This window comes from Elephas maximus, chromosome 18 (genome assembly GCF_024166365.1).
Source record: "Elephas maximus indicus isolate mEleMax1 chromosome 18, mEleMax1 primary haplotype, whole genome shotgun sequence".
In the NCBI taxonomy this organism is placed as follows: Eukaryota; Metazoa; Chordata; class Mammalia; order Proboscidea; family Elephantidae; genus Elephas; species Elephas maximus.
This window is the reverse complement of record NC_064836.1, coordinates 80,809,538-80,831,089: the sequence shown is the minus strand read 5'-3', so window position 1 is coordinate 80,831,089 and position 21,552 is coordinate 80,809,538. Positions and strand designations below refer to the sequence as shown.

Genomic DNA, 21,552 nt, shown 5'->3' with positions numbered 1-21,552 from the left:
CTTTGTTTAGCATTTTGAGGAACTGCCAAACTGTTTTCCAAAGGGGCTGTATCATTTTACACTACTACCAGCGATGAATGAGTGCTCCAGTTTCTCTGCATCCTCACCAACACTTGCTATTATCTGTCTTATGGATTATAGCCATCCTAGTGGGTGAGAAGTGCTATGGTGGTTTTGATTTGCATTTCCATAATGACAATGATGTTAGGCATCTTTTCATGGGTTTATTGGCTATTTGTATATCCTCTTTGGAAAAATGTCTGTACAAACTCTTTGCCTATTTTTTAATTGGATTATTTTTTAACTTTTATTATTGAGTTATAATAATTCTTTATGTATTCTAGGTCCAAATTCCTTATCAGAAACATTATTTGCAAATAATTTTCCCCGTAGGTGGGCTGACTTTTCCCTTTCTTGGTAGTGTCCAACTCAATTTCATTAGGCTTCCTGATGAGAAACTTGCTCTTCTGAGCACATTTTTCAACACTGCTGTCTTTTAACAATGTTTAAGGTGATTTGTGGATATAATGAATGTGCTTTCTGTTAACTGAAAGGTTGGTGGTTCCAGTCCATCCGAAGATATCTTAGAAGAAAGGCCTAGTGATGTACTTTTGAAAAATCAGCCAGTGATAAAACCCTACAGAGCACAGTTCTACTCTGGCACACGTGGGGTTGTCGTGAGTTGTAATTGACTCTGCAGCAACTGTTTTTGTTGTTGTTGTCAGTCTGGTGGATATAATGCGGTTACAACTATGATTTAGAAAAGAAATCGTGGGAGGAAGAGTGTGAACACGTTAAGTTAATGCATGTAGAAAGAGCTATCTAGAAATGTTGGGTTTTGTCTTGCTTATTCTCCTTCCTTCTTATGACAGTCCCATTCCCCCAGCCACCCTCTGCATGACTCCGCCCCAGTCTTCCTCCTCCTGATGTTAGAAGTGGCTACACTTCTGATCTCCTTTGATCTTTGTAACATCATCAGAGATAATCAAACCAGTGGGTATACCAAACCAAAACCCAAACCCATTGCCGTCGTGTCAATTCTGACTCATAGTGACCCTATATAGAGTATTACTTATTGAAGCTAGTTGTTAGTAAAAGAGAGAAAAACAGAATCAGGGTAAAAATGAAGTTTTTGAAGATTTAAGAGACCTTATTATGTTCTACATGTCTTTGAAGGTAGAAGAGAAGGAGTCCTTGAAGTATGGTAATTGAAGGGGCTCAAAAAAAAAAAAAAATTGCTGTTGTAACAATGTCAAGAAGACCGTGGGTAGGAATTAGATCAAGAACACAAGAACACAGAGGCTATGGGAGCCTTAGAAAGAAGAAGCCGTCACCAACTGGGGTTAAATGGGGATGATTGTTAACACCGTAGTATTTATTAATTTAAGAAAAGGGCCATGGAAAATGGTGTTAGGAAACTTTTGAGAGGAACTCCCAGCATCTATTTGATAATAGTAATGAATTCATATTAATCAAGGTATCAATATTTATTGAGTACCTACCATGTGAGAGGTACTTTAGAGACTATAGAAGAAGAAAACCTCAAAACTCCTTAAGGTGTTTATAATTTCTTTTGGAAATAAGTATGACTTAGTCAATTATTAAAACATATCCAGGAGTTAATAATATCAAGATAGTACATACAGGTTGTATACGTGATTAAAGGCTTAAGGCAGAAAAAAAAATAATAATAATGAGCTGGAGTAGTTGGGGAAGGCTTGAAGGAGACGATAGGTTTTGAAATAAACCTGGAAGAATGAAGTCCGTCTCCTTGACCCTTCACACCAACTTCTTATAAACTTCTGAAATATGTTGTGATGGCAAAAGGGAGCAGATCATGCATGATATTAACCATGAACTCTCAGAGGTAATCAGTCAGTGAGGAGCCATAGGATTAGGGCATTGCAGGACAGAAACATTTAATTATATATATATATATATAAAATATATATATATATATATATATGGATACCCTGGTGGCGTAGTGGTTAAGTACTATGGCTGCCAAACAAGAGGTCGGCAGTTCAAATCCACCAGGCACTCCTTGGAAACCCTCTGGGGCAGTTCTACTCTGCCCGATGGGGTCACTATGAGTCGGAATCAACTCGAAGGCAGTGGGTTAGTGGGTTTATATACATATATATTGTTTTTATATATACTGGGTGTGTGTGTATATATATATATATATACACACACACACACACGTATTTTAACCTCATCTTCAGGGAAGGAGTGGGTAGGAGGAACACCTATTTCTTCCATTAAGGTTGGTTTAATTTCTTCTTGTCCTATCCTTAATGAGACATCTTCTTGACTCTGAAAATTCTTTCTAATGCATAGAAAAATGAATGCGTATAGGGCAAATAGGAGAATATATGTTGCATTTCTCTCCTTTCTGCAGAGTCAGTGTCAAGGAGCACAAAGTCCAGGTGATAAGCCCTCCAGAGTTTGAAATGATTGAAGACATGGCCATACTGACTCACCTCAGTGAAGCACCTGTGCTGTATAACCTGAAAAGGCACTATGACCACTGGATGATCTGTGTGTACAGATGCTTTACTACTGGAAGATCAGGCTGGAACTCATATTGACGATGTTCCAGGCCTTTCCTGGGTGATATCTTACATGGAATTTAAGCATACTTACTTGGGGATAGTCCTTGAGGCACGCCCACTGGGGAGAGACTTTATTTTAGCATACCAATTTTATTTTGTCAATATTCTAACCCTTGCCATAGGTTGCCAAGCTAAATTAAGAGCACGAGGCTTGAAGCCTGGTAGACCAGTGTCCAAATGCCAGCTCTCACTTGCAAATTGAGTGACCATGGGTTATTTGCGCATGAAGTGGGATAATAGTGCCAGCTTCTTCAGGGTACCTGGGAGAAGTCAATAAAAGAATGTAGGTAAAGCAGATAGTTCAGTGCCTGTCACCTAGTTGTACTCAGTAAATGGAATGGGCTTTTTTTTTTTTCCATCATCATTAAATTGGTGATGGTTGGTTGCTTGGATTCTCTGGTTTACTGTCCATCTATGCAGCAGAAGCAGCACTGAGTAGATTAGACGCAGATGGTGGCAACTGGGATCCATTGCCCCAGAAGCCACGGCCTGCAGCAGCATGTTCCCCAGCTATCCGGTTCCCTGTGTGACTGTATTAGTTTTCTAGGGATGCTGTAACAAATTACCACAAGAAGCCAGAATTATGAAATCGAGGTGTCAGCCTGGCTGTACTCCCCCTGGAGGCTCTAGGCGAGAACACTCCCTTGCCTCTTACAGCTTCTGGTGGCTTCTTGTGGCTGCATCTCTGCATTCTCTGCCTTGGTCTTCACATGACCTTCTCTTCTGAGTGTCATGTCTTCTTCTGTCTGTGTATCTCTCCTCTGTGTCTGTTATAAGGACATTAATCAGTGGATTTATGGCCCAAGAAGATAATTCAGGAGGATCTCATCTTGACATTACATCCGCAAAGACCCTTTTTTCAAATAAGGCCATATCTACAGGTTTCAGGGATTAGGACATGGGCAGGTCTTTTTGGGAGCCACAATTCAAATCACCACAGTCACTGGATAACACTCGTGAGGCCTGAATGCCCTAGAAATCATGTTCCTAATTTTGCAGAGGCACTGATTCCCTCCTGGCCCCAACTGCCTGACGCTGTTCCTGAGATCTCTGCCGGACTGCTGCTGCATCCCCTGTGTCTTCAAAGCTAAACGTGTCTGACGTGCTAACAGTCCGCGGATCTCCTGGGGAAGAGGTAATCCCAGGTCCTGTTGTCCCTGTACCCTGATTCTGTCTCTTCCTGTTTGAAGTCCATTCTTTACAAGAGTCCAAAAGCTCTCCTCTTTTTAGTTTCTTTTTAAGTAACTATCTAAGCAAATATTACCTGACAGTAGAAGAGCTGACAAATCTAGGGGTATTTCTATTCTATTTCCTGGTGTCTTTTCTGATCTTCCCTCAGAGTATTCAGGTCTTTTCTGCATGACCATAAACCCTGACAAGTGGCTTCCAGTGTATCAGAAAGAAGTTGTGGCTGGCTACAAAAGGCAGAGGGCATCAGAGGTTCCCCTTCACATCTCTGCTGTTGCTTATAACACCTTTCAGGATATGCTTCACAGTAAGTAGCTGCCCTACAAAATGAAAAGTAAAAATATCTATCTACTTTTTCTCTGGGTCACTCAGAGGCAGTTAGGCACTGTGAGGAGAGTCTGGCCTTTGCAGGTACCTAATCACTTGAAGCCTCTGTTTCCTTCTGGATAAAATATGGGCAAAACGGTCCCCACCTCTTAGGGTTATCGGGAAGATTAGTTCACACATGAACCTAAGTGAAATAATGCCTTTAAAGGGTTTGGCATGTTGGCTAGCCCAGTCTAAGCCCCCTGTGGATGGCACCTACCATTATATAAATCGTCTGCTGTAGTGTCTGGTACAAAGAAGTTATTCTATAGCTATCACTACACCGTGATTCTTAAAATGACAAAAATGTCAACTATTAGTTGGTTATCATTTGTATTTGGAACAGAGAAATAGGCCTAGAACTGATATGTTCTTATGACTGATATAAATATGGGCAAGAGAATATCTCTTTTACTTTGCGCCATTTAAGTGATATTTTTTCTAACTGTAAACGGAGCAAACCCTTTCCCTTATGTCTGACTTCAAATTGTAGCCAAGGAAATTTTGAATAAGTTCATGCCAATATGTAGAAGCTCTGGCATAAGACTATTCTGACATTTTCCTTTGTTTTGTAGGCCAAGAGAATCGGTCTCAGCTCTTCACGTGTTTGTCTTGCTTTTTCTTTTTGACCAGCAGTGAGAGTTTCAATGGAAACACCTACATTTCACTGAGAATAAAACATAAATTCACTGTTTTTGAATTTCTTGCTCTTTATATGCAGAGTACATTCTGGGCAAGAATGGGATACTCAGGATATCGTCATAACACTTTAACCCAAAAAAAACCCCAGTGCCGTCGAGTCGATTCCGACTAACACTTTAGTTGGTGATTACTCCAAATATGGCACCAACTAGCCTGCCTCCTCCATTTTAGGAGACGCTTTAGAGCCCTCAGTGCACAAGATGTTTTTAATCACCTTCTTGGCGGAGAGAGCTCCAGTGTCCCAAATCTTCGTCTTCACAAGCCTCTGGACTGGTAGTTAATTAGACAGAGGCTGGATGTCCAATGGGTATGACCATGGGGCAGAAAACATGCTGTATGAGCAGTGAAAGTACATTAAACAGTACATTAAGTAGTGGGAACTGAGGCTTGGAGGGAAAAGAAAGGGGAAGAAGCAGAAGGAAGGAAAGAACCTTGGTGATGTAACGTTGTATGTTAATTTTGATGGAAAGAGCACTGACAGGCCACTTGAACTGTCAGCCCAGTGTCTGAGGGGACAGAATGAGACCCGAGAGCTGTGGAGTACTGAAGCCCTTGGTCTTCCTATGCAGTGATGGTGCACTTTATGTGTTAGGCCCTCCACTGGCATCAGTCACACCAAGAGGAATCCTAAGGTCTAAGGAGCTTAGAGCTAGAGGAGTGTTAGAGTTTAGCCCTATTCAAAGAGGACAGACTGTTTTCTGGAGTATACAGATAATAGGGCCCTGGGTGGTACAAACAGGTAAGTGCTCAGCTGCTAACTGAAAGGTTGGAGGTTCGAGTCCACCCAGGGGTGCCTTGGGGGAAAGTCCTGGGTGATCTACTTCTGAAAAATCAACCATTCAAAACCCTGTGGAGCACTTTTCCACTCTGGCACCCACAGGGTAGCCATGAGTCAGAATCAACTTGATGGCAACTGGTTATACAGATAAAGGCAGAATTTGACTCTAAGATTATTTGGGTGATGAGGTTATAATTTCATAGCTGTATTCTTCCCATGTAAGTGCCCTAGGTGGTGCAAATGTTTTGCATATGTGACTGCCAACCTAAAGGTTGGTGGTTCAAACCCACCCAGCAGTACAGAAGAAAAGCCCTGGTGATCTGCTTCTGTTAAGATTACAGCCAAAGAAACCTTATGGAGCAGTTCTACTCTGTAACATGGTGTTACCATGAGCTGGAATTGACTCGATGACAACTAACAAAAACATTCTTCCCATGTTACAAAGTATGCTAATTATCAAAGGAAGAAGCATAAGCCCTATTACCTGGTGAAAATGAGGAAAAGGTTGAATTTGACCATGTGGCAGCTTTGATAAGTGAAAAATCTTTTGAGCAGTTGGTAATGAGGAGACCTATCTCTAATCAGTAGAGGTGCTCTCTGCTTTTTTTAACAGGACTGTGAAGAACTGCCTTCTTGGTTTTACAAAAGTCCTTGTTCACGCTCAACCCCAAATTCTTTCTCGTGCTGTTTTCACGGCCTGAGATGTCCTTCCCTTTCTCTTGACCAATTAGATACCTACGTCTCCTTCAAGTTCCATCTTAAGTTCCACTTTTCCATAAAACCTTCCTTGTTTGCCTTAACCTACGTGGTCAGAATTACTGAACTTTCATTGTGTTTATGTTCTGAACCAGCTAACTGTGTCATTGAATTTCCAATCACAGTGGTGAATCTGGCGCTAGAAAGAATGTGAACATCAAACACGTTATCTAGTATTTTGCCACATAGCAGCCATGGGTGAATACAAGAAAAAGCTGGTAACTGTTCATGAGAACTATTTCATTTACTTTGGCAGGAAAGGTGGAGTGGCTGTATCCATTGGGTCCTGGAGGCTCTTCCACAACTGCTTAGGAGGAGTAAGGAGGTAACTAGAGACACAGAACTCCAAACTAGTAACCTGACAAACATGAAGTCACATAATTTGATTCGAACCTGCTTTGAGGGGCATTTACTGGCATAGTCTTGGTTGGTTGGATGCACTGAGAATTATACCTTTAATTATGTGGCCCATTAAGATCCATACCATTTTAACAAAGGGCTAAGGTGCCTTGATAACAGCTTTTGATATTTCCAAATCCCTTAACTACTGTTGGATGTCAAACAAACAAACAACAACAAAAAACACAAACAAAAAACCAAACCTGTTGCCATGGAGTCGATTCTGACTCATAGCGACCCTATAGGACAAAGTAGAACGACCCCATAGGGTTTCCAAGGAGTGCCTGGTGGATTTGAACTGCTGACCTTTTGGTTAGCAGCCAGACTCAACCATTACACCACCAGGGATTCTGATAAGATGTCAGACTCCCACAAATATGGGCTACTAAAAGCCTGATCCTTTTGCCCTAACTCCTGGATCATGTCCTGCTCCTGAAGGACATACCCTCAAGTGTAATCATATCCCAGATTCCGAAAAACTTTACCTTCTCTCTCTATTCTATTCTTTTTATCCTTGATGGTTTTTAACTTAGCTTACTTTGTTTAGCTCCTTTAACAGGTTAGTGGGCTTTAAGGTAATTTGAGGGCAATTAGACCAAGTAGGGTCGCTAAGAGTTGGAACTGACTCGATGGCAATAGGTTTTAGACCCTAAAAGTAGATATGTAAAATGAAATTAGATAAGGCTGAATGGCACTGCAAATCAATGCGTACTGAGTGTTGGACCGTCTCATCTTTTTGTGCCTGGTGTTATTATTTGCTTTTTAAATTTAATCCTGAACACTTCCTGCTGTCTTTGCAAGGTAAGAAGTATTTGAAAATAGCAATCTTATCCAATTTTCAAACCACAGAAAGTTTCTTTTCTAACAGCCATATTACTGAAATGGATTGATTTTTTTTTTTAGGTGTCTCTGAACTCTGTTATTCACTAGATATAGCTTCATTTTTTGCATGTGTTTTAAGTTTTCTGTTTTTTTTTTTTTTATATATATAGCCATTGACCCTGAGATAAGGTGGTAGCTCTTATACTGATCCATTAACAACAACAAGAACAGCAACAACAAAGATATGACAACAAAGCTCTAATAATAATGCCGAAGTCAAGTGTCCTTTTTGTCTTTCTGTGGTTATCTACACTGAATTGGGAGCACCTATTATGCATTTTTATTATTATTATTATGCAGGACAATGTTTATGCTCATGATGCCTCTGTATGGTTCCTGGCTCTACCTGCCAGTCCATGGCGTCTTTGTCCTGGCCACTCAGCAGGAGCAAGAATGAGACCACAGTAACAGGGTGAAGGAAAATTTGGGGAGTAATTTCTGGTGGATTAACGAATGTGGCGGGGGAGATAATGGTATCAATTAATAGCTTGTGCTTAAGAAAACCCTTCTAAGTGTTTGAGGAAACCCGTGGTTAAGAGCTGCGGCTGCTAACCAAAAGGCCAGCAGTTTGAATCCATTGGGTGGTCCTTGGAAACCCTATGGGGCAGTTCTACTCATAGTCGGAATCGACTTGACGGTAGTGGGTTTGGTTTTTTGGTGGGTAAGTGTTTAATTATGGAATTACTGCAGAAACCAAGCTTGAAAAACAATAACCTCCTCCCCTGACACTCTGTCTTTAATTTCTCTTTTCTCTAATCTGTCTTTGACACCACTGCCAGATTAATCTTCCTAATGTACTAGCAGGACCGTTTCAATTCTATGTTTCCAAACCTTTAAGGATTTGCAATCATCTTTTTAATACAATTCAAACTCATCACCTGGAACTTAGAGTTCTTTATTAAATAACTCCATACTGCCTATTCAACCTTTTCCTCCATTGCTTCTCAATTAACCTTATGTCTTCCAGCCAAAGCTCTTCTGTTTTTAACTCCAGATCTTTGCCCATGCTGTTTTTCCAGCCTGAAATGTTCTTCCCCTTCTCCCAACCAATTGCGTATCTACAGTTCCTTTAAGTTTCAACTTACGCCTCACTTTCCATGAAACTTTCTCTGCTTTCCTTAGTCTGTATTGTCAGAATTACGTAATGTTCATCGCATTTACAATCTTAGCCTATTAACTTTGCACTTAGTTCTATTCCTTTTATTTAACAGTTCTGTGTTTATTTAGCTTCAGTTATTTGATTATTTTTGTATCTTCCTATCTATTTGTGTATGTATATCTATAATTATTAAAACAAATTATTATGTTATTAATACATTAAGACCATCTCCTATCCCCTTAAAGGCAACTTTATTTTTTGTTATATTTTTTGAACCTTTTTTTTAATTGTGGTAAAAAATATGTATAACAAAGCATTTGCAAATTCAACAATTTTTACGTGTATAATTTAGTGACATTAATTACATTCATTGTGTTGTACAACCATTACCACTATTCTTTTCCAAATTATTCCACCACAATTAACAGGAACTCAGTGCCCCCTGAAGCAGTGGCTCCCCCTCCTCCCTCCCTATCTCCTGATAACAAATAATAAGCTTTGGTCTCTATACATTTGCTGTTTCATAAAGTGGGGTTATACAGTATTTGTCCTTTTATTACTAATTTATTTCACTCAGCATAATGAGTTCATCCATATCGTAGTGTGTATCAGGACTCCAGTTCTTTTTATGGCTGAGTTATATTCCATTGTATGAGTATACCCCATTTTGTTTATCCATTCCTCTGATGATGGACATTTAGATTGTTTCCTCCCCTTGGCTATTAAGAAGAGTGATGCAATGAACATTGGTGTACAGGTTTCTGGTTGCATTCCTGCTTTCAGTTATTCTGAGTACATGCCTAGGAATGGAATTGATAGGTCACATGACAGTTCTGTGTTTAACTTTTTGAGGAACCATCGGAGTTTTCCACAGTGGCTTTACCATTCCCACCAGCAATGGATGAGGGCTCCAATTTCTCCACATACTTTATGTTTAATTTTTAACTTTTGGAAATGAGTACGTATTTTGTTAGTATTAATCAGTATAACTTTTGTCATTCTGGTTTTCATTTAACTTTCTATTGTTACTTTGTACAATTACTTAGTATTTTCTCATTGTCAGATATTTAGGCTTTAGTCTTTCATGATAATTTGTAACATTTTTATGCAAATCTTTGTTCATAAAGCCCTTTTACTGATTTGAAAGACCGGAGATCCATGGTAGTTAGGAAAAAAAAAAAAAGAAGGGGTATAATATTTGTAAATCTGTAAATTTTTAACACCATATAATATATATATATATATTTCCCCATAAAATGGGACTTTGAGGCTGAGTGGAAAGAAACAAAGCCATGGTGAAATGTGGGTTCTGGGTGGCCATCTAGACTAACTCTCTGTGTAGATGGTCCATTTTGGCCCATTGATTTGAGTGTGCATGGTTCAAATTCATGACCAATATGATTGATCACTTGACATGGGTCTCTAGGATTACTTAGGAATAACAGCAAGCAAAAATAAAATTGAATAATGCCAAGAGTCTGCTTTATTATCATAGGATAAATTTCCAACTGTAAGGATTAGATGAAAAGAGAGGGTTGTTAACAATGGGGGTGGGGGGCGCTATATAGGAAGTATGTCTGAAAATAGGCTATAGTGCTCTGGAAGATACATAACCATTTCCTTTTCCCACTTAAGCCAATGTCAACCAAAAAAGAAGCATTGCAAATAAGTGAGCTCCCACACATATTCATATATTCCCAATTAATATCATATATTGTCAGTCTCTCTCATCTATTTATTCTTCTGATATTTCATTCCAAATTATACCTTATAGCCAAATTTAGAAGCAGGTTTTGGCTACTGGTTATCAGAAGGAGGATAGGGGTTTGTTTTGGGGATGGAAGGCTTGCCACATTACAGAGTTCTGTTAAACACTTAATTAGTGGTATGTCTTCTGCATGTGTCTCAGGGGACTTTAGAAGATCAACTATGCAAGTGAATCCTGTCTTGAAAGCATTTGGAAATGCCAAAATCCCAAGCAATTACAACTTCTCTCATTTATAAGTAGTGTGATTCAGCAGTATATCAGAATCTTTTATTTTTAAACAAATGGTAAAATTGATATCTGAGCACATACCAAAACCAAGCCAACCCATTGTCGTTGAGTCAATTCTGACTCATAGTGACCCTATAGGACAGAGTAGAACTGCCTTATAGGGTTTTCAAGGAGTGGCTGGTGGATTTGAACTGTTGATCTTTTGGTGCAGTCAAGTTCTTAACTACTGCACCACCAGAGTGCCATCTGAGCACCTGGGGATGAAAAATGTCTCTATAGCATCAGAGAAGGTCCTATAATATTGTTGGATTTCTCAAAAAAATTTTACCAGCCTCATCACTAAGACAATTAAAAGTACATATAGATATGTATCTGAGAAGCTTCTACTGTTTGGTCAATTTCAAGAAGAAAATATTTATCTTAATCATTCCAAATTCCTTTCTACTCCCCGTAGGGAAGCTTACCAGCAAATTATAGTACTGTCTTATGTTTTGTTACATTTTACAGATTTGAAAGTACTTTTTCCTTTGTAATTTCCTATACTTCTTATAATAAATTAATTTAGCAGGCACTTCTTAATATACTTAGTATACTTAATATACTACAACTACTGTTTCTACTCTTGGCTATGGTTCCCCTTAACTCTGCATATTTCTCACCGGGGATTTTTTTACAGGAAGAAAGTTATTTCTTAAGTAGGTTTGATGACTAGCAGTCCCATGATGGAGGAAGAATTTGAATTTCAAAATCTAGCTTCACAAATCCATTTTATGCCAAGAATGAGAAGACAGGGAGCCACTGTATAATTTATAAGGAAATTTGTAGAAGGTGTCCTCTTTGATTCTCTGGGCGTACTTAAAGAATAGCCTCATGATGTATTGGCTAGTTTCCATCTAAGGCCTTAGAGCCACTCTTTCCACACTTTAGACATCTGCTTGTGACGTCTGACTGGACATAATAAGTGCTAATACTGGCCCATAAAACAGCTGCTAGGCTTTGGATTTGTTAGAATGTTAAGGGATTTGCTGCTGAGATATGAAAGCTGTAAAGAAGTAAGAGAGGGGAAAAGGTAAAGAAAGAATAGGGAGGGGGGAAAAAAGAAAGATAAAAGGGAAGGAAAGAAAAGGGAAGAACAGCAAGTGGAAAGAAAAAGAAGAAAGAAAGCAAATGAAATGGAACAATAAAAAAGTTGGAAAGATAGAAGAAAAAAAATAGAGAAGCAAAATAAACATAAAGATGGATAGATAGAAAGAAGAAGGAAAGGAGAAGGGATAGACAGAAAGGAGAAGGGAAGGGAGAAGGAAAAAAGAAAAAGGGTTAAAAATAAAACCTACATTTAAAAAAAAATTTTTTTTTTATGTACTTTTTTTTTTTTTTTTTATGTATGTATAACCAAAAAAACCAACCCATTGCTGGCAAGTCAATACTTATATTTCCATATAATTTGTATGCATATGTATGTGTATATGTGTATGTATGTATATACATACATACACATTTGCATCTGATATCTTCAATTCCAATCTAACACCATAGGGTTTATTCTAGCCTTTCCCCCTCTCTAATAGTGAGAAACCCAGCTCCCATTATCCTACATTTTTACTTAATTGCTCAGTCGCCCTGATTGTGGCCACTCTCCTTGCCTAGTTAGGTTGTGGTCCTGGTCTGATACGCTCTCACCTCTGCCAGGCTGCTTTCCATCCTGCTCCATCACCCTTACCCCGCAAAGCCTAGCTGCCCCTTAGCTGACCACATTCTTGGCTACATCTGGTATTCTTGCATGGGCCCCTGCTGCCTCTGGGCAGCCTTACTGCCCCACTAGAGTCTGCTTTAAAGCTTTTTATTGAGAAGGAAGGAAGGGAGGAAGAGAAGGACAGAGGAAGGAAAGAGGGAGACAGGACCATCTATTATTTAAAACAGTGGTGTTTTGAAAACATAAGTAAGATCACATCTCTACTCTACTTAAGACTTTCCAATGTCTCCAGAATACACATAAAATAAAACCCTACTCCTTACCATGGCTTACATGACTTACTTTATCTGGTACCTGTCTCTTTCAGAATTTGTTTTATGCCTGTCTTTCTCTTACTCACTAAGATTCAGTACCACTGGCTTTTCTTTTGGTTTCAAAACATGACAAACTTGTTCCTACATTATAGTCCTTGCATTAAAGCCATTTATCCACTAGAATACAAGTTTCATAAGAAGAGGGACTGTGTCTTTGTCTTAGATTTGAAACCCCAGTGCCTAGCAGGGCTCCTGGATCATTGTAGACACTCAAAAAAATCTTTGTTGAATGAATGAAGGAATAGTCTAAGCAGATATTATTTTTCCCATTTTCAGATAAGAATACTAAGGCACAGAGAGAGTCAGTAACACACATAAGTATACACATCTAGCAATCGGCAGATCATCCAGGGCAAGTCCTATCAATCATTCTGGGTCCCTCCAGACAGTAACGGGTGACATTTCAAAACCATGTGACATTTTTTACTCTTTGAAAGGTAGTCACTTTGAAAGTAAGATGTATCACAAGTTCTTGCTAGTTATCTTAGTCTAGGTTCTCTAGAGAAGCAAAACCAGTGAAGCATCTATACACACACATATGTATACAGGAAGCCCTGGTGGCACAGTGGTTAAGAGCTACGGCGGCTAGCCTCTCGGTTAGCAGTTTGAATCTACCAACCGCTCCTTGGAGATCCTATGAAGCTCTTCCACTCTGCCCTACAGGGTTGCTATGAGTCAGATTCAGCTTGATGCTAGAGGCTGGAAAGTCCTAAGTTTGTGAGTCAGGCTGGAGGCTTCTACTGATTCATGGGGTAGCTGCAGGGGTTGGCCAACCCAAGACTGGTAGGTCAGACAGTAGGCCTCTGGCTCACTGGCTACAGAGGCCCACAAATTCCAAGATTGGCAGGTGAGCTTCTAGCTCAAGTCCCAAGAACCAGAGGTCAGATGAACAGGAACGAGCTGCAGGATTCAGAGCGAGCAAAAGCCTGAAAGCCTCAGCAGAACGTTCACCTGTATTGGATGGAGGCCACACTCCCAAGGAAACTCCCTTTCAACTCATTGGCTGCTTACAGTAAATCCCATCATGGAGGTGATTACGTCATTATATGACTGCCGAATTACATCATAACTGCCAGACCATTGAGAAACATGGCCCAACCAGGTTGACACACACCATTAACGACCACACTAATGCTTGGAATGTTTAAATGTATTCTGTGTCCACTTGGAGCAAATTTATCAGCATGCAGTTTGGCATCAGAGGCAAGCTGTCATCTACAGGCATCAATATCTGTAAGTAACCATTTGATAGTTTTCTTCTATGTTTTACAAGAGCACATTAGGTATGAACCTTTCTCCATTTCTCATCATTCTGATTTGCAGGAAAAATCCCAGCAGCCTGGAGAGGGGAACTACCAAATTCTGTCTAAAAAAAAAAAAAAAACCTTCAAGATAAGTGTAAGATTCAGAGACACGGGTCATGCCAAAAATAGAGAAGACAGAAGTCAGTATGGAGGAGCTGAAAAAGTGATGTTTTAGTAAGTCTCTTAGCCTCTTTAAATTTTGTCTTTTAATTTATATTATTTTTGTTATTGTTGTTGAGAATACACAGAAGAACATACACCAATTCAGCAATTTCTACATGTACAATTTGGTGACATTTATTACATTCCTTAAGTTGTACAGTCATTCTCACCCTCTGTTTCTGAATTGTTCCTCTCCTATAAACTCACTACCCCCTAAGCTTCCTGTCTACTCTTTGGAGTTTCTGTTGTCGGTTTGATTCCATATAGGTAGTTCTTAAAAAAGCACAATGCTCAAGGCAGGAATTCTTACCAGTTAAGCTGAACTATTGTTTGATTTTAAGAAGACTTCAGGGGATATTATTGGTTTAAAGTGTACAGATTATCTCAGGGCAATAGTTTCAGGGTTCATCCAGCTTCCGTGGCTCCAGAAAGTTTGGAGTCCATGAGAATTTGAAATTCTGTTCTATATCTCCCCCCTTTGGATCAGGATTCTTCTACAGAATCTTTTTTTTTTTTTTCTTTTTTTTGGTATCATACTTTAGATGAAGTTTTAGAGAACAAATTAGTTCCACATTAAACAGTTAGTACACATATTATTTTATGACATTGGTTAACAACCCCACGACATGTCAACACTCTCCCTTCTCAACCTTGGGTTCCCTATTACCAGCTTCCCTGTTCCTTCCTGACTTCTAGTCCTTTCCCCAGGGCTGGTGTGCCCCTTAGTCTCCTTTTGTTTTATGGGCCTGTCCAATTTTTGCCTGAAGGGTGAATCTCAGGAGTGACTTCATTACTGAGCTGAAAGTGTGTCCAGGGGCCATACTGTCAGGGTTTCTCCAGTCTCTGTCAGGCCAGCAAGTCTGGTGCTTCTTTTTGAGTTAGAATTTTGTTCTACATTTTTCTCCAGCTCTGTCTAGGACCCTCTATTGTGATCCCTGTTAGAGCCATCATGGTGGTAGCTGGTCACCATCTAGTTGTGCTGGACTCAGTCTGGTGGAGGCTGTGGTACGTGTGGTCCCTTAATCCTTTGGGCAAATCTTTTCCTTATATCTTTAATTTTCTTCATTCTTCCTTGCTCCTGAAGGGGTGAGACCAGTGGAGTATCCTAGATGGCGACTCACAGGCTTTTAAGACCCCAGGCACTGTGCACCAAAGTAGAATGTAGAACATTTTCTATTTTTTCTATTATGCTTTAAGTGAAAGTTTACAAATCAAATCAGTCTCTCATACAAAAACTTATATACACCTTGCTATGTACTCCTAGTCGCTCTCCTTCTAATGAAACAGCACACTCCTCTTCTCCACCCTGTATTCCCTGCATCCATTCAACCAGCACCTGTCCCCCTCTGCCTTCTCATCTTACCTCCAACAGGACCTGCCCACATAGTCTCATATGTCTACTTGAGACAAGAAGCTCATGCCTCACCAGTATCGTTTTCTGTCTTATAGTCCAGTCCAATCCCTGTCTGAAGAGTTGGCTTTACGAATGGTACCAGTCTTGGGCTAACAGAAGGTCCAGGGACCGTGACATCTGCAGTCCTTGTAGTTAGACCATTAAGTCTGGTCTTTTTATGAGAAATTGAGGTCTGCATCCCACTGTTCTCCTGCTCCATCGGGGATTCTCTGTTTTGTTTTTAATAGTTTTTATTGTGCTTTAAGTGCAAGTTTACAAATCAAGTCAGTCTCTCACACAAAAACCCATATACACCTTGCTACACACTCCCAATTACTGTCCCCCTAATGAGACAGCCAGCTCTCTCCCTCCACCCTCTCTTTTCGTGTCCATTTTGTAAGCTTCTAACCCCCTCTACCCTCTCATCTCCCCTCCAGGCAGGAGATGCCAGCATAGTCTCAAGTGTCCACCTGACCCAAGAAGATCACTCCTCATCAGCATCCCTCTCCAACCCACTGCCCAGTCCAATCCATATCTGAAGAGTTGGCTTTGGGAATGGTTCCTGTCCTGGGCCAACAGAAGGTACGGGGTCCATGATCACTGGGGTCCTTCTAGTCTCAGTCAGACCATTAAGTCTGGTCTTAAGAGAATTTGGGGTCTGCATCCCACTGCTCTCCTGCTCCCTCAGGGGTTCTCTGTTGTGTTCCCTGTCAGAGCAGTCATCAGTTGTAGCCGGCCACCATCTAGTTCTTCTGGTCTCAGGATGATGTAGTCTCTGGTTCATGTGGCCCTTTCTGTCTCTTGGGCTCATAATCACCTTGTGTCCTTGGTGTTTTTCATTCTCCTTTGATCCAGGTGGGTTGAGACCAATTGATGCATCTTAGATGGCTGCTTGCTAGCGTTTAAGATCCCAGACGCCACTCTTCAAAGTGGAATCCAGAATGTTTTCTTAATAGATTTTATTATGCCAATTGACTTAGATGTCCCTCGAAACCATGGTCCCCAGACCCCTGCCCCTGCTACGCTGGCCTTCGAAGCATTCAGTTTATTCAGGAAATTTCTTTGCTCTTGGTTTAGTCCAATTGTGCTGACCTCCCCTGTATTATGTGCTGTCTTTCCCTTCACCTAAAGTAGTTCTTATCTACTATCTAATTAGTGAATGCCCCCTCTCACCCTCCCTCCCACGTTCCTCTCGTAACCACAAAAGAATGTTTTCTTCTCAGTTTAAACTATTTCTCAAGTTCTTATAATAGTGGTCTTATACAATATTTGTCCTTTTGCAACTGACTCATTTCACTCAGCATAATGCTTTCCAGGATCCTCCATGTTATGAAATATTTCACAGATTCCTCACTGTTCTTTATCGATGCGTAGTGTTCCATTGTGTGGATATAACATAATTTATTTATCCATTCATCCATTGATGGGCACATTGGTTGCCTCCATCTTTTTGCTATTGTAAACAGTGCTGCAACAAACATGGGTGTGCATATATCTGTTCATGTAAAGGCTCTTATTTCTCTAGGATATATTCCAAGGAGTGGAATTGCTAGATCCTATGGTAAAAAAAAAAAAAAAATTTTATGGTAGTTCTATTTCTAGCTTTTTAAGGAAGCGCCAAATCAATTTCCAAAGGGGTTTTACCGTTTTACGTTCCCACCAGCAGTGTAGAAGTGTTCCAATCTCTCCACAGCCTCTCCAACATTTATTATTTTGTGTGTTTTGGATTAATGCCAGCCTGTTGGAGTGAGATGAAATCTCATTGTAGTTTCGATCTGCATTTCTCTAATGGCTAATGATCGTGAACATTTCCTCATATGTTAGCTACCTGAATGTCTTCTTTAGTGAAGTGTCTATTCATATCTTTTGCCCATTTTTTAATTGGGTTATTTGTCTTTTTGCAGTTGAGTTTTTGCAGTATCATGTAGATTTTAGAGATCAGGCGCTGATCAGAAATGTCATAGCTAAAAACTTTTTCCCAGTCTGTAGGTAGTCTTTTTACTCTTTTGGTGAAGTCTTTGGATGAGCATAGGTGTTTGATTTTTAGAAGCTCCCAGTTATCTAGTTTTTCTTTTACATTCTTTATAATGTTTTGTATATTTTATACTGTTTATGCCATGTATTAGGGCTCCTAACGTTGTCCCTATTTTTTCTTCCATGATCTTTATCGTTTTAGATTTTATATTTAGGTCTTTGATCCATTTTGAGTTAGTTTTTGTGCGTGGAGTAAGGCATGGGTCTTGTTTCATTTACGTTAATTGTTTTTCTAATGTTGGGATTCTCTATTTTTTTTTCCCCGTCAGGGCAGTCATCAGTTGTAGCCAGGCACCATCTTGTTCTTCTGGTCTCAGGCTGTTGTAGTTTCTGGTTATGTGGCTCTTTCTGACTCTTTGGCTCATAATTACTTTGTGCCTTTGCTGTTCTTCATTCTTCTTTGCTCCAGGTGGGTTGAGACCAATTGATGCATCTTAGATGGCCACATTCTAGTGTTTAAGACCCCAGACGCCACTCACCAAAGTGGGACACACAATGATTTCTTAATATATTTTGTTATACCAGTTGACCTAGATGTCCCCTGAAACCACAGTCCCCATAACCCCACCCCTGCTACTCTGGCCTTCGAAGCATTTGGTTGTATTCGGGAAACTTCTTTGCTTTTGGTTTAGTCCAGTTGTGCTGACCTCTCCTGTAATGTGTGTTCTGTTTCCCTTTGCCTAAAATAGTTCTTGTCTACTACCTAATTAGTGAATACCCCCTCCCTTCCTCCTTCCTCACCCTCTTAACCATCAAAGAATATTTTCTTCTGCATTTAAACTATTTCTTGAGTTCTTCTAATAGTGGTCTTATACAATATTTGTCCTTTTGCAACTGTGTGACTATACCATAATTTATTTATTCACTCATCCGTTGATGGGCACCTCGGTTGCCTCCATCTTTTTGCTATTGTAAACAGTGCTGCAGTGAACATGAGTGTGCATATGTCTGTTTGTGTGAAGGCTCTTATTTCTCTAGGGTATATTCCAAGAACTGGGATAGCTGGATTGTGTGGTACTTCTTCTATTTCTAGGTTTTTAAGGAAGTGCCAAATCAATATCCAAAGTGGTTGTACCATTTTACATTCCCACCAGCAGTGTATAAGTGTTCCAGTCTCTCCACAACCTCTCCAACATTTATTATTTTGTGTTTTTTGGATTAATGCCAGCCTTGTTGGGGTGAAATGGCGTCTCATTGCAGTTTTGATTTGCATTTCTCTAATGACTAATGATCACAAGCATTTCCTCATGTATCTGTTAACTGCCTGAATTTCTTCTTTGGTGAAGTGCCTGTTCATATTCTTTACAATTTTTTAATTGGGTTATTTGTCTTTTTGTTGTTGAGTTTTTACAGTATCCTATAGATTTTAGACATCAGACGCTGATCAGATTTGTCACAGCCAAAATTTTTTTCCCAGCCCATAAGTAATCCTTTTACTCTTTTGGTGAAGTCTTTGGATGAGTGTAAGTGTTTGATTTTTAGGAGCTCCCAGTTATCTAGCTTCTCTTCTGGTGTTTGTGGATTGTTAGTAATGTTATGTATACTGTTTATGCCATGTATTAGGGCTCCTATGAGTCGGGATCAACTCGATGACACTGGGTTTTGAGTGTTGTCCCTATTTTTTCTTCCATGATCTTTATCATTTTAGATTTTATATTTAGTCCTCGATCCATTTTGAGTTAGTTTTTGTGCATGGTGTGAGGTGTGGGTCTTGTTTCATTTTTTTTTGGAGACGAATATCCAGTTATTCCAGCACCATTTATTAAAGAGACTGTCTTTTCCCCATTTAACAGATTTGGGGCCTTTGTCAAATATCAGCTGCTCATATATGGATGAATTTATGTCTGGATTCTCAACTCTGTTCCGTTAGTCTATGTGTCTGTTCTTTCACCAATACCAGGCTGTTTTGACTACTGTTGGGGTTAATATGCTCTAAAATCAGGCAGTATGAGACCTCCTACTTTGTTCTTCTTTTTCAGTAATGCTTCACTTATCCAGGGCCTCTTTCCCTTCTATATGAAGTTGGTAATTTGTTTCTCCATCTCACTGAAAAATGTTACTGGAATTTGGATTGGAATTGCATTGTATCTATAGATCGCTTTGGGTAGAATAGACATTTTTACAATGTTGAATCTTTTGCACTTATGTAGGTCTCTTTTGGTTTCTTGCAGTAGTGTCTTGTAGTTTTCTTTGGTCTTTTACGTCTCTGGTTAGATTTATCTCTAAGTATTTTATTTTCTTGGGGGCTACTGTAAGTGGTATTGATTTGGTGATTTCCACTTCAACATTCTGTTTGTTGGCATAGAGGAATCCAACTGATTTTTGTATGTTTCTCTTGTATACTGATACTCTACTGAGCTCTACTATTAGTTTCAGTAGTTTTATGAAGGATTATTTAGGGTCTTCTGTGTATAAGATCATGTCATCTTCAAATAGAGATACTTTTTCTTCTTCCTTACCAACCTGATGCACTTTATTTCTTTATCTAGCCTAATTGCTCTGGCTAGGACCTCCAGCACAATGTTGAATAAGAATGGTGATAAAGGGCATCCTTGTCAGGTTCCCATTCTTAAGGGGAATGCTTTTAGACTCTCTCCATTTAGGGTGATGTTGGCTGTTGGCTTTGTATAAATGCCCTTTATTATGTTGAGAAATTTTCCTTCTATTCCCATTTTGCTGAGAGTTTTTATCATGAATGAATGTTGGACTTTGTCAAATGCCTTTTCTGCATCAATTGATAAGATCATGTGGCTCTTGTCTTTTGTTTTATTTATATGATGGGTTACATTGATTATTTTTCTAATGTTGAACCATCCCTGCATACCTGGTATGAATCCCACTTAGTCGTGGTGGATTATTTTTTGATATGTTGTAGAATTCTGCTGGCTAGAATTTTGTTGAGGATTTTTGCATCTACATTCATGAGGGATATAGGTCTGTAATTTTCTTTTTTTGTGGTACATTTGCCTGGCTTTGGTATCAGGGATATGCTGGCTTATTGGAGTTTGGAGAGTTTGGGAGTATTCTATCTTTTCTATGCTCTGAAATACCTTTAGTAGTAGTGATGTTAACTCTTTTCTGAAAGTTTGGTAGAATTCTTCAGTGAAGCTGTCAGGGCCAGGGCTTTTTTCTTGTTGGGAGTTTTTAAATTACCTTTTCAATCTCTTCTTTTGTTATGGGTTTATATAGTTGTTCTACCTCTGTTTGTGTTAGTTTGGGTAGGTAGTGTGTTTCTTGGAATTCATCCATTTCTTCTAGGTTTTCAAATTTGTTAGAGTACAATTTTTCATAGTAATCTGATGTGATTCTTTTAATTTCGATTGGGTCTGTTGTAATATCACCCACCTCATTTCTTATTCAGGTTATTTGCTTCTTCTCCTGTTTTTCTTTTATTGGTTGGCCAACAGTTTATTGATTTTGGTAATTTTTTCAAAGAATCAGCTTTTGGTCGTGTTAACTCCTTCAGTTCTTTTACTGTTCTCTATTTCATTTAATTGTCATCTAATTATTATTATTTGCTTTCTTCTAGTGCCTAAGAGTTTCTTTCATTGTTCTCTTTCTATTTGTTCAAGTTGTAGTGATAATTCTTTGATTTTGGCCTTTTCTTCTTTTTGGATGTGTGTGTTTGTTAGTATAAATTGACTTTGAGCACAGCTTTTGCTTTGTCTCAAAGGTTCTGGTAGGATGTGTTTTTGTTCTCATTTGATTCTATGAATTTTTTTCTTCCATGCTTAATTTCTTCTATAGCCCAGTAGTTTTTGAGCAAGGTGTTGTTCAGTTTCCATGCATTTGGGTTTTTTCCTTGCTTATT

The 21,552-nt window shown here is 39.3% G+C and overlaps 1 protein-coding gene across 1 annotated transcript in view; it reads left to right on the top strand.

Annotated features, from left to right (window-relative positions):
* MYH15 (myosin heavy chain 15) overlaps positions 1 to 21,552 on the top strand; it is a 208,390-nt gene that overhangs the window by 5,604 nt on the left and 181,234 nt on the right. The window contains 6 exon segments of the mRNA XM_049857882.1: positions 2,402 to 2,541; positions 2,912 to 2,914; positions 3,955 to 4,110; positions 4,745 to 4,772; positions 6,531 to 6,593; positions 14,020 to 14,081. Coding sequence (XP_049713839.1) covers positions 2,402 to 2,541; positions 2,912 to 2,914; positions 3,955 to 4,110; positions 4,745 to 4,772; positions 6,531 to 6,593; positions 14,020 to 14,081 — 452 coding nt within the window.